General features: G+C 48.7%; 1 protein-coding gene and 1 long non-coding RNA gene across 3 annotated transcripts in view; one reads left to right on the top strand and one right to left on the bottom strand.

The window, feature by feature from the left end:
• Window positions 1-2068, bottom strand: part of MOCOS (molybdenum cofactor sulfurase) — a 51895-nt gene extending 49827 nt beyond the window's left edge. Inside the window, exons 1-2 of one of the 2 annotated variants that reach the window (XM_070629937.1) lie at window positions 1829-2011; window positions 1184-1599 (exon numbers count right to left, since the gene is read on the bottom strand). Coding sequence is in view for 1 of the 2 variants with exons in the window: in XM_070629936.1 (XP_070486037.1) it covers window positions 1829-1970 (142 nt within the window). In the remaining variant the exon portion in view is untranslated. Of the gene's footprint in view, window positions 1-1183; window positions 1600-1828 lie in introns of both variants that reach the window. The other variant, XM_070629936.1, reaches the window with a different exon arrangement.
• A 107-nt stretch (window positions 2069-2175) lies between these two features.
• LOC139084855 (uncharacterized) lies at window positions 2176-13439 on the top strand. Its single transcript, XR_011542683.1, has 2 exons — window positions 2176-2912; window positions 11624-13439. It is a non-coding gene; the product is annotated as an uncharacterized lncRNA (long non-coding RNA).
• Window positions 13440-13483: the final 44 nt, after the last annotated feature.

Here is a 13483-nt window from a genome sequence, read left to right as displayed (position 1 = left end):
CTCTGAGGGCCAAGAGAGAAACAAAGAGGGGACCAGAAGTGCCTCCACTTTCCCAGGGCAGTGTGTAGGGAAGAGGTGGGCGAATGATGGGAGTTAGGGATCAGAGCTGGAGGCAATTAGGGGATTAAGGAGGTGTGGTGCTAAAATAATTACCTACTGAATGATAACAGCCTCTGGGATTTGTTTCAAAAGAATGGGGAGCGTCTGCACCTGTGGGCGTTCATTGTTTCCCTCTCTCTATTTCTGTGGGTGGGAATTTCCATAATAAAAAAAAAAGTTCTGAGAGAGAGAGACAGAGAGAGAGACAGGGAGAGAGAGAGAAAGAAAGAGAGGGAGAGACTGTGGAAGCAGAGGGAGGGGCGCTGTTTCCAGCAGGTGACTGCCACCGTGAAAAATGGGGAGGGAGCAGAGAAAGGCCAGTAGACAGTCCCCTGTCTCCTTCCTGGGCTCCCCTAGCAACGTACAGACGGGGGACACACAAGAAGGAGGCCGCATCCCTTAAAGCCCCCAAAGGGAAAAAGAGTCACAATCCGAGACATGAGGAAATGACCTGAAAAGCTGAAATCAGCCACCTGATTAATGAAACCTAAGTCGTGGTTGCTGTTTCACCGCAAGCAGGGGACTGGTCATCAACTGTTCACCACGACAGAATAAAATTATACACCTCAGGGGTCGTCCCTGTGGCCGAGTGGTTGGGTTTGCGCGCTCCGCTTCGGTGGCCCAGGGTTTCGCCGGTTGGAATCCTGGGCGCGGACATGGCACCGCTCCTCGGGCCATGCTGGGGCGGCGTCCCACAGACCACAACTGGAAGGATTCACAACTAAAAATACACAACTATGTACTGGGGAGGTTTGGGGGAGAAAAAGGAAAAACAAACTCTTTAAAAAAAATTATACACCTCAAATCCCGGCGCCCGACGCCAAGACCTGCCCACTTACCCTTCAGCCCCTCCCTGCTCTACCGGCAAGCGGTTCTGAGACTCGAGGAAGCCCTTCACACAAGGTCCCTGGCAAAAGGGTGAGCTCCCACCCCGTGCGGGCCCCCGACCCGCCCTGCAGCAATGGGCTGGGGACGGCCACAGGGCCCGATCGAGCTTGATTTCGAATTTACCCCGCCTGTTCCGCTTTGCGGAACTCAAAGGCACGATGTGGTCCTGGCTCTCACGTCCAGTTTACAGGCTCACCTTGTACTTAAAATTCACATTCCACGCTTTGCTAATTCAAGTCCCCCAGCGAGCTGGAGTTCGGAGGCATTGTTCTGAGCGCACGAGTGAGAAAACTGAGGTTTCGAAAATAAAAGTTGCTGCGAGTGATCCCACCGCAGTTCGCAGGAGCGCAGCTTCGGAAGGCTCCGCCCGGCGGCCGCAGCCCCTTGGTCCCAACCCGGAGCGCTGGCCGCCCACGCACTGTTCCCGTTCCCGGGGAGCATCCGAACTGTCACGGCCCGGGACTCTCCTGCATTTTGCAACCCCGGCTCCAGCTGGACCTTTTGGAGTTGGGAGTCTCGCGGCAAGCGAAAGCAAAATGATTCCTAATCCGGGTTCGCGGAGGGCGGAGACAGGTGATAAAGGACTAGGCTGGTCCTGCACCACTGGAAAGTCTAAGGAGCAAGAGTAGCAAGAAGTCTTGGGGCTTGGGACCTCAGGGAGGCGCGTCTACGAAACGGACGCATGGACACATCCCTCAAGGTCTTTCGATTTCAAATGCATCCCAAATGAGGTAACGCCGCTCCCACCTGGAGCAAAAGCTCCTGCTACGTCGGTTCCAGAAACCGCGCGCCCCCCACGGCCACCTGGCCAGCCCCGCGCAGGTGTCCCCGCCGGCCTCACCTGCCAGGCGGCCGAATTCGCGCGCCCGCAGCTCGCGCAGGCTGCGCGCACCGTAGCCATAGGCGAGCCGCTGCGCGCTCGAGTCCCGGAACTGCGCGAAGTTCAGCAGCTCGGCCCCCGGCTGCGCCGCGCCACCGGCCATGACCCAGGCCTGCCTGCCGCGCCGTCCGGGTCGCCCGGGCCGCCCGGGCCGGGCGGGGGAAACGCCGAGGCCGGCCCGCCCGGACTCCGCCTCCGCCACGCCCGGCGCGCCTCCCCGCCCGCCCGTGGCACCGGCTCTGCGGCCGAGGGGCGGTGCCTCTCGGGACCGCCCGGCTTGCCTAGGGCGCGCTGACTCACAGAGTTTCACTTCTTTCCTGACCTTTGCCCGTCTGGGGCGGGGCGGGGCGGGGCAGGGGGAGAGTGCCCGTTTTGGTTGTCTCTTTGAACAGCTTCCCAACGGAGCCCACGGAGGTGCCCCCAGACACTTGGAACACAAGTTCTCATTTATCTGTGGTCCCTCGGAGAGGCTGGTGGAAGAAGCAACGAACTGCGTTTTGCTGCTCGGCATCCTGGAACCTGGCGATTCTCCTCGGGACTCTTCCGGGCCCGAACCGCGCACAGCGCCTGGGACCCCCTCTCTTCGTGGCGGGACCCTCGTGTGCCGGGCGGGCGTTTGTAAGGAGACTTCCTGGGGTGCTGCTCCCCAGTAGGGCGTGTGCTCCGCGTATCCGAATGCGGCTGACCATTGGGTGAACGAGAAGAAAGATTGGGGATCCCCGAGGTTGGTTAATAAGGTCTCGGCGGCTGCGCACCGTCGAAACGGGTCGCTTGGGTGCGACCTGGACAGCCGCACCTCCTCCGATCTGCCCTCGGGCCTGCATCCCGGGTGCCAGAGGCAGAGCGGCGCTGTCCCGAGGCACCACTGCCTCACGAATGGAGGGCAGGCCGAACCCACGTGCGGAAAGTGCCGGGCCTGCTTCCGCGGGTGGAGTGAGAGGGGACGAGGTACTGGGATCCCAGGAAAGGTGCTCCGTGTGAAACCAAGTTGGGGGGCCCTACTGCGGAACCTGCTGAGAAGGAGAGCAACGTGCTGGGGCCTCAGGTGAGGGGACCCAAGGTGGGGGCCCAGGAGTGGCCCACTGGCTCTCGATGCATACCGCGGTGGGACAAGGTGGGAAGGGCGCCCATGCCACAAGCTCACTGCCTGCGCTGCGCCAGACCCGCGGTCTCCCAGGGCGTGCGCCGCAGATGCCTTGGGATGCGTGATGATGCGGGCAGCAGAGTCCCGGGCCCACCCTCTGCCTGTATGAAAAGCGCCCCGAGGGTTCTGCCCCTCGGTGGCCCAGCGTGAGAGGCGTGGAAGGCCGCGCACAGCCCTGCCCCTCTTGGCCTAGCCCCCCAACACCAGGGCTGAGAAAGACCCGGGGAGGGGGGTGCTCCTTGCGTCCCTGGCTGGAGGAGGGGGTTCCTGGGCTGCAGCGCTAGAGCCGGTGGCCCGGCAACGCCATGCCTCGGTGGCCTCTACCCGCAGACCGCCTCAGCTCGTCTCGCATTGCCAATACCCAGGACCTTACTCGCTGAGCCACATACTTGTTCTGGTAGGAATGAATGTAGTGATGAATAAATGCCCGTGTTTTCTCATTAGCATCACTGCCCACCCCACCCCGCTGCGCATACCTTCTGGCCATACTCCACCCGGAATCTTGGGCACTGATGCCATCTTGGACCCTCTCCACTGCACTCCCTCCTGTAAAGATGACTTCCAGCAACAATAACAAGAGCAGGCACTGCACTGGACACGTGTACACTCTTACCTGTACTAATTATTCAACAGTTACATAAGCAGATCTATGAGGTGGCTCTTACAGGTGGGGAAGCTAAGGCAGAGAGAGAGAGAAGATAGACAAGCTAGCACCTGGGAAGTCAGTCTCCAGAGCCTACCCAGTCAAGTGTGTTTCGCGACTTTTCTGCTGCAAGCCTCTGTGGTTCTCAGGGCCTCAGTTTCCCCATCTCTAAGTTGGGAGAGTGGTGGGGATTGGTGCTCCCAGCAACAGTACAATGTGTGTGGCCCTCGCCCCTCCTTTCATTGCCCTCCTTCCCGGTGAGGATCTCCTCTAGGCCAGGCTTTTCAGGCATTAACTTGTATGAATCGCCTGGAAGCCAATTAAAATGCAGATTCTGATTCTTTAAGATTGGGGTGGGGCCTGAGGTTCTGTGTTTCTAACTAGCCTGCATGAGGCTGTCGGGGGTCCATGGACTGCCCTCTGAGGAGTAAGGTCATTTCTCTGAGAATGTAAGGAGTACTTCTCCTCCATGTGTTCCATGGCCAAGTAACCAATCCAAGTCCTCAGGGTGCTACTTCAGGACAAGCTTGCCTAGGGAACAATCTGAATGGGCCAAGTCAGAACTCTTTTCAAAAATTTTTAATTGTGGTAAAATATACATAACGTAAAATTTACCATCTTAGCCATTTTTAAGTGCATGTTTCAGTGGTGTTAAGTACATTCACATTGTTGTGCAACCAATCTTGAGAATTCTTTTCACCTTGCAAAAGTGAAACTCTGTACCCATTAAATAACAACTCTCCTTTGTCCCCTCCCCTGGCCTCTGTCAACCACCATTCTATGTTCTGCCTCTATGAATTTGGCTACTTTAAGTACCTCATACAGTATTTTTTTTCCTTCTTCTTCCTCTTTTTCCCAAAGCCCCCGAGTACATAGTTGTGTATTCTAGTTGTGAGTGCCTCTGGTTGTGCTATGTGGGATGCTGCCTCAGCATGGCCTGATGAGTGGTGCCATGTCCACACCTGGGATCTGAACCAGCGAAACTGTGGGCCTCCGAAGCGGAGCATGAACTTAACCACTTGCCACGGGGCCAGCCTTTCATACAGTATTTGTCTTTTTGTGACTGGCTTATTTCACTTAGCATAATGTTCCTGTTGTAGTGTGTGTTCAAAATTTCCTTCCTTTTTAAGGCTGGACATTTTGTTGATCCATTCAGCCGTCATTGGACACTTGGATTACTTCCACCTCTTGGCTACTGTGAATAATGCTACTATGAACATGAGTACAAATATCTCTTTGACACCCTGCTTTCAATTCTTTTGGATATATAACCAGAAATGGGATTGCTGGATCATGTGGTAATTCTCTTTTTCATTTTTGAGGAACTGCCATACAGTTTTCCATAGCAGCTGCACCATTTTACATTCCCACCAACAGTGCACAAGGGTTCCAATTTCCCCACATTCTCACCAACACTTATTTTCTGTTTTTTTTTTTTAAATAGTAGCCATCCTACTGTGTGTGAGGTGGCATCTCATTGTGGTTTTGATTTGCATTTCCCTAATGATTAGTGATGTTGAGTATCTTTTCATGTGTTTATTGACTATTTGTATGCCTTCTTTGGAGAAATGTCTATTCAAGTCCTTTGAGCATTTTTTTAAATTGGGTTGTTAGTTTTTTTATTGTTGAGTTGTAGCAGTTCTTTATATATTCTGGATATTAACCCCTCATCAAGTATTGATTTGCAGTACTTTCTCCCATTCTGTAGGTTGCCATTTCACTCTGTTGATTGTATCCTTTGATGACCAGTGCAGAACTCTTAAAGGTCATTAAAAATCACTGAACTGCAATTTAGTCAAGAAGCATCTTTAAGCCCCTGGCTCTGAGCACTGCATGCTCAGGAAGATGTGAGGACATTATGCCTACAGCCGCGTAGGAAATGACACAAGGCAATGGGGACTGAGTGTCCTATCGCTGGTTCAGGATGCAGGCGTAGAATTACAGGAGAGAGGAGAGAAAGGGGCTACTTCCAACCAGGGCATCCAGGGAGGGCACCCCAAAGGAGGAAGCCTTTGACCTGGGCCATAGCAATGAGCCTGTGAAGAGGGGAGGGAAAATGGTGGGGTGTGGGGGGACACCGGGAGCCTCAGCGTCTAATTGACACTCTGAGGTGCATTTCACCAAGATTCCCCAGGCCTCTCCTGCCAGAAGGAGACTGTCAGAAATCGGATTGCTCGTTCTCACCATGCCTGAAGCGGAGCCTCGGACCCCCATCAATGAATGTCTTACATATGTTCGTCGTTCAGTGAGCTCCTGGGTCCTGTGCTATAGGCCTGCCCTGCCTGGTCTCACCTGGTCCAGCTGCTGGCCCTGGGGCCTTGGAGGAGCCTGAGCTGGTCCATGCTGGGGTTCCAGGCAGTCAGCCTCCGCACCCAAAGTTTACAGCTTTGTAGGGAAACAGCTCTTCAGGGCCTCCTTACAGCTCTCTCTCACCGGGAACCATGAAAAATACATACCTAGGGGTCAGATTGGTCAGACAGGAGAGATGGCCCCGATTTTGTACTTAAAGTTCCTCCCCCTTGGTGAGGGTTTGTTCCTGGTCCAGTTCACCTAGCCTGGTTCTCAGGATGATGTGTCCCCTGGCAATCTGCTCCATTTGTGAGAATCTCCACTACACCTAAGGCATTCGCTCACGTATTCTTCATCTGGCTAAGGGACAGAAATTTCATTCTGAAGATTTTTGAGCATGAAGGTGGCACCAAGAGGTGATTTAAGCAGAACTGTCTAATGGCCATGACCAGGATGGATGGGGTGGTGAGAATTGGGGCAGGAAAATCAGCTACAACTTGTAACTGCTTGAATCACTGAAGATGAAAACTGGCTTTGACAGGTGCATTCGTTCAGTGTTCATCGGGGAGCTGCTCCTTGTTAGGAACATGGCAGGTGCTGGGGAGACAGGAGTCAGTAAGGCGGCCCCTGTGCCTGAGAGGCCCCTGGGACAGTGAAGGAGATGGGTCCACGGTCAGATCACCCCTCCACGCTGCAGAGTGCTGGAGAAGGGAGCTTCCTGAAAAAGTGGAGGCTGTGGAGAGAAAGCCTCCCTAACCTGGGACTCCAGAGGGTCCTAGAAGAGAAGGTAGGGGAGGGAGGGCAGCATTCCATGTGCAAAGGCTGGAGGTGCATGTAGGGGAGGAAGACAGTTCCTCTACTCTCTACGTCCTTCTGGCTGGTCTAAGAACTAAATTGACATGAGACAGAATAACAGGAGAAAAATCAAAGTTTAATAACACGTATACACAGGAGAAACCTGGGAAAACTGAGTAACTCGCCAAAATGACCAAAGCTACCACCTTAAATACCATCTTCTGCTAAACACAAAGAAGGATGTTGCGGGTAGTGGTTTGGGACTTCATAGGGGAGGAAGGCAAGTCACATGGAGACGGAAGAGCAAATGTTTGACAAACAAGTGTTTCCTGGGCCATCCATAGACAGTGGGACCTGAATGAGATCTTTTGATAAAATGGCCTTTGCTAGACGCCTTCCTGTCTACCACACCTAGAATTATCTATGGTGTTAGCTCCTTCCTGGGACAGGCCTTCTATCTTAAATTCTTTTAGGAAGTTAGGGTTAGGGGGAAGGTCAAAGTTTCCTTCAGAGTTTTTTGTCCTTAAAAATAATCAAGCCAAAGAGACACATTGGGGGGGGGGGGTCAATTTTCATCCCCCACATGTGAAAAGTCTCAGAAAATTCTAGAAGCAGGACCTTCAATAAGGCTGGAGCACAGGATGTGGTTGTACGGGAATGAGGGGTGGGGACAGGAAATGAGAAAAGGAGTGTGTCAGACTCTGCAGTGCAGAGGAGCCTGGCCAGGGTCCAGGAGGGATGGGAAGATGCCAGGGAGTTCCCACAGGAGAGTGGCTGGCTCAGAGGCATGCCTGACACTCCTGGCAGTACTGAGAAGGTGCTTGAGTGTGGGGAGGCTGCAGGCAGTGCTGCCTGTCAGATCCTGGGCAGGAGTACTGGCAAGGAGTGATGAGGGCCTGATCTGAGGCCCACATGGTACAGAAGTGATGGAATTCAGGGACAAATGGGGACTGAGGGAGGCCTAGCTCAGGGTGGCTCTGCACTGTCAGACTGAGAGATGGGGTGGGTGCAGGGACAAGGGGACCTAGGCTCAGAGAGACAATGTGGAGCTTGGTTCAGGATATCCAAGTGGAGATTTATGCCCAGGGCTCAGGAAGGACAGTGTCCAGGGTTGGAGACACAGCTCATGGGCGGGTGCTTGTGGAGAGGTCACCTCGAGAGCTCTGGAGTGTTCAGGGAAAGAGGGCAGAGCCCTACGGACAGTGACATTTAAGGAGTGTCTGCCTCCATGCTACTGACAGGCAAGAAAGTACAATCAGAAACATGGGAGGAGAGCCAGAGGAAAGTTCCTGGATGCCATCTAAGGCCGAAAGGCCAGTTAGGACAAGGACTGAACAGATTATTGGACTTGCTGGTTAGATGGTAAGTGGTGAGAAGCTGGGGATACAATGGTCAAGACTTAAATAGTGAGGAAGGGGGGCTGGCCCGGTGGCTTAGTGGTTAAGTTTGTGTGCTCTGCTTTGGGGGTCCAGGGTTCATTGGTTTGGATCCCAGGTGCAGACCTACACACTGCTCATCAAGCCATGATGTGGTGGCATCCCACATACAAAACAGAGGAAGATTGGCACAGATTGTTAGCTCAGGGACAATCTTCCTCAAGCGAAAAAGACGAAGATTGGCAATAGATGTTAGCTCAAGGCCAGTCTTCCTCACACACACAAAAATAGTAAGGAAAGGTAGAGGTTTTCCCACTGGCTTAAATTCCCGAGGCCTCTTGATCATAGAGGTATTTGGGAGCTGCAATTATGATGGATCAAATTTCCTGCCAGGTTGTTGGGATGGGGGGTGGGTGTTTCAGAGGAGGCTGAATTTGGTTTCGATAATGAAATTAATTTAGGATTTCCTGCTAGAGTGAAATGCATACCACCCTAACAGGGAGAACCTGCTGACCTAAATACTCTGGTCCCTGAGAAATGAGAAGAGGGCTTGCATAACAGGAAGTAATAAGAGGGACGGCAATGGAGCAGGTTTCTCTCCAAAGCCTGGCAGAGCAGAAGCTCTGGCAGAAACAACTTGAGAGCACTGGAAAGAAAGATCAGAAACCCCAAGAAGCTCCCTCCCCTAGAGTGACAGGAGACCTTTTTGGTAAATAGAAGCTAAAAGGACCAGAAGTGAGAGCCCAGAAATAAACCTAAGCATATACAGTCAACCAATATTTGACAAAGGAGTGAAGAATACTCAATGGAGAAAAGATAGTCTCTTTAGTAAATGGTGCTGGATAATTGAATATTCACATGTAAAAGAATGAAACTGGATCCCTATCTCACACCACTTGCAAAGATTAACTCTTAAATAGCAGACCTGAAACCATGAAACTCCTAGAAGAAAACGTAGGAATAAAGATCCTTGAGATAGGTCTTGGTAATGATTTTTTGGATATGACACCTAAAGCATAAGCAACAAAATTAAAAATAAACAAGTGGGACTATGTCAAACTAAAGAGCTTCTGCACAGGAAAAGAAACCATCAACAGAGTGAAAAGACAACCTACAGAATGAGAAAAATACTTGCCAACCATATATCTGATAAGGTGTTAATATCCAAAATTATAAAGAACTCATACAACTCAATAGAAAAAAAAAAATCCTAAGGGCCCGCCCTGTGGCCGAGTGGTTATGTTTGCATTCTCCGCTTTGGCGGTGCAGGGTTTCGCCGGTTTGGATCCTGGGCATGGACATGGCACCGCTCGTGGGGCCATGCTGAGGTGGCATCCCACATGCCACAACTAGAAGGACCCACAACTAAAAATATACAACTATGTACCAGGGGGCTTGGAGAGAAAAAGGAAAAATAAAAATCTTAAAAAAAAAAAAAAAATTGAAAAATGGGCAAAAGATCTGAATAGATGTTTTTCCAAAGAAGATATATCAAAGGCCCAACAGATACATGAAAAGATGCTCAACATCATTAGTCACTAGGGAAATGCAAATTAAAACCACAATGAGATATCACCTCACATCTGTTAGAATGGCCATCATGAAAAAGACAAGAGATAACAAATGCTGGTGAAGATGTGGAGAAAAGGGAACCCTTGTGTACTGTTGGTGGAATTGTAAATTGTTACAGCCACTATGGAAAAACACTACGGAGGATCCTCAAGAAACTAAAACTAGAACTACCATATGATCCAGCAATTCCATTTCTGGGAATATATCTAAAGGAAATGAAAATAACTCAAAAGATATCTGCACCCCCATCTTCACAGAGTTATTTACAATAGCCAAGACATGGAAACAATCTAAGTGTCCATCAACAGATGAATGGATATAGAAGTTGTGGTATATATAAACGATGGAATATTATTCAGCCATAAAAAATGAGGAAATCCTATCATTTGCAACTACATGGATAGACCTTGAGGGCATTATACTAAGTGAAATATGTCAGACAGAGAAAGACAAATACTGTATGATCTCACTTATATGTGGAATCTAAAAAAAAAACCACACACACACATGCACCAAACTCCTAGAAAAAGAGATCAGACTTGTGGTTACCAGCAGCAGAAGGTCAGGGTAGGGGAGATTGAAGGAAGGTGTTCAAAAGGTACAAACTTCCAGTTATAATATAAGTACTAGGGATGTAATGCACAACATGATGACTATAGTTAACACTGCTGGATGATATATAGGAAAGGTGTTAAGAGCTCTCATTGCATGGAGAAAATTTTTTTTTCCTTTTCTTCTTTCTTTTCATTTTATTTATTTTTTATTTCTTTTATTATTTGTTTTTATTTATTTATTTTCATATGAGATAATGGATGTTAGCTGAGCCTATCGTGGTAACTGTTTCATAATATATGTAAATCAAGGCATCATGCTGTACACCTTAAACTTATACAGTGATGTATGTTAATTATTTCTCAATAAAACTGGGGGGAAAAAGAAGCTCAAGGGGCAGCTTGGAATCACAATATGGTTGGGAACAATGCTTCCTCTGCCAGCCAGCCGACTGTTTGTCAAACTCACACATCCCTGAATTCAGCAAATATTTGAGAATACATTGTGCTAGATGCTGTGGAGGATAAAAAAACAAACCTGAGGCCCAGATATTTAGGCTTTAGCAGGCTTGTATAGTGGGCTTTCATTGGTTGCCTACCCAGCACTCATTGCCTGTCTGATTTTGCTTTGGAAAACCACCCCACCTAGCACAGCCACGTGGTCCCAATGGGACTGACCCTGCCTCCAGCTCCAAAATAGCTAAACTCATGGCTCTTGCTACATCAGATGGGTAGGCCTAAGCCACTCAATGTGTGGTTTTCCCTTGCCCACTGCGATTAGTTCCAGATGTTTGGGTCAGAGTAAAGCTACGGACTTAATGTTTAAAGGTTTATTCTCTTTGAAATGAGCAAGGAAATCTATAACCTCAAGGGCTCGCTTTCATCTACCTCATAGCCATGAGGGAGGGCAGACTTAGGGGAAAACGGACACATGGAGGGGGCAGAGCTGAGAGAATTAGAGGAAGGGAAACAGTGCCCTGATCAAACCATATCTGAACTGTCTTACCACTGGATTTTTTTTCAGCTATATGAGCCGATAATTTCCTGTATCACTTTGAGACAAACCTTCTTACTAGAAAAGCATTTAATCAATACAGCTTAAGACATACATAAAAGATAGGAAGTGACAAATGCCATAAAAGAAAATGAACATAAAATACCATTCAGAGGAAGAATACTTGAAATGAGAGGATTAATAAAGGCTCTATGGAGGTGACATGAGCTGAGCTTTATTTAACTGTAATAGTAACAGATACCAGTTATTGGTGTCTTATATGTAGGCCCTGGGCTAGCGTTTTTCATGTCCTGGCTTGTTTAATCCTCAAAACAACCCTACAAGGTGGTTACTTCTTATGAAATGAAACTAACATTTGCTCTTTCTTCCAGAATAAAGCACCCCGATTCTCAGCTGAGCACATGGCCACCTGCAATAAAGATTTCATTTCCTAGCCTCTCCTGAAGTATAGCCACAAGACTAAATTCTGGCCATGGAGATTAAGCAGAACCATGTGGACTTTCAGGACGTTTTCTTCAAGTTAGGGGCAAGCCTTTTCTTATGCCTTCCTACTTTCTGCTGGCTAGAATGCAAAGATCATGGCAGAAGGCGAAGCAACCATTCTAGTGAGGAAGCCACACACTGAGGATGGCAGACAGCAAAGAAAGAGAGCCCGGGTCCCCTGACCATGTTGAGAAATATCCCTGCCTGTCCTGGTCTGTCTACCTTGACTCCTTTTGACAGAGAAAACCTCTATCTTGCCAGAGGGTACATTTTGCATTTTCTTTCACACACAGTTGAATCAAATACACTATCTCCATCTGCAGAGATGAGGGGGGAAGCTTACCCAAAGTTATAGCCAGTGCGAGCCAGGATTCAAATGCACTTCTGATTCCTCAAGTCCAGGTTCCAACTCTCACCTAGATTGCCTTGAGAAATACATAGGACTTGTACAGAAGTGGGTAGGCCTGGCATTCCTCTTACAGACAACTCAGGATTTGCTAAGGTAGCCAGGATTTCTAATTTAAAAGAATGATTCTGTCCTTGTATTTTATTCCTGAATTTGCTTAGTCCCCCTCCAATTCCCACATTCTCCCTCTGGAATCAATAACCAACTCTGCTTCCCCTGAGGCTATTGAGAAGACAGTGATTTGGCTCTTTGTTGTCTAAGGTGAACTGGAACCACCACCCCATCAGCTCTCCTCCATCTAGGAAAGTTATATAGGTCAGGAGACAGCAACTGCTTAGGCTGGCACTTGGCATCAATCTGAACTTTGATGCTGTGAATCAGGCAAAGAAATGAGATATCAGGGGGAATGGGGAAGGGCAGGTCGGTAATTCTGAAAAACTCCTCACCTCCTCTGGAGCAAAGTCCCAAGAGTGCCTTTTTGCTTTAGATATTATGAATTACTACAATATAGTTCAAAGGGTGCTCCTTTAGAAGACTAAGAGATGCATGTGTAAAGTTACCATGTATATGTACGAATTACAACACAGACTGCCCAAATGTACAGCCAAGTCCTCTGACCACTTACTGAACTGAATGACACGGGTGATTACTGGGGAATATGGGAAAACTGTCTATATACAAAGTCAAGGGACAAATTAAAACGATAACTGACCATGAACTCCATCTCTTCAAAGCTAGTCTGCCTGCTTTCAAGGAAACTTAGGTTGAGTTCAGTGCTGAAAAAGGCGCTAAAGGATTAGGTTAGTCTGCTGAATCTGCTCTGGAATCCCTTATGCACGGGATCAGAACAAATCCCTGTGTGCCAATGAGAGTAAAAACTCAGATCCTTCAGCTGACAAGAAAGGAAACAGTACTTCAGAGCCTCCTGGTCTCTGAGGTTGGAAAGCTCAGATGCTCACTACCTTGAGGCACACATTTGCATGCACGCATGCACACGTGCACACTCTGGGGGGCCTAAGACAAGTTTATACAATCTCAATAGTCTAGAACTGCACGGTCCAAATATGGATGGCCTCTAGTCACATGTGGCTACTGAGCACTTGAATGTGGTCAGTCCCAATGGAGATTGGCTCTAAGTGTAAAATACACTTCGTATTATACAAAGTGTTTATACCAAAAGAAGTGTAAAATATCTCAATCATTTCTTTATATTGATTATATGTTGAAATGGTACTTTTTTGGATATATTGGGTTGAAACAAATGTATCACTAAAATAAATTTCACCTGTTTCTTTTTACTTTTATTATGTGGTGTTATTTTTTTTTTTTTTTCAGATTTTAT

The sequence above is a fragment of the Equus przewalskii genome, chromosome 7, assembly GCF_037783145.1.
Source record: "Equus przewalskii isolate Varuska chromosome 7, EquPr2, whole genome shotgun sequence".
NCBI lineage: Eukaryota > Metazoa > Chordata > Mammalia > Perissodactyla > Equidae > Equus > Equus przewalskii.
Note: the sequence above shows the minus strand (reverse complement) of the source record. Positions and strands in the feature narration are given on the sequence as shown.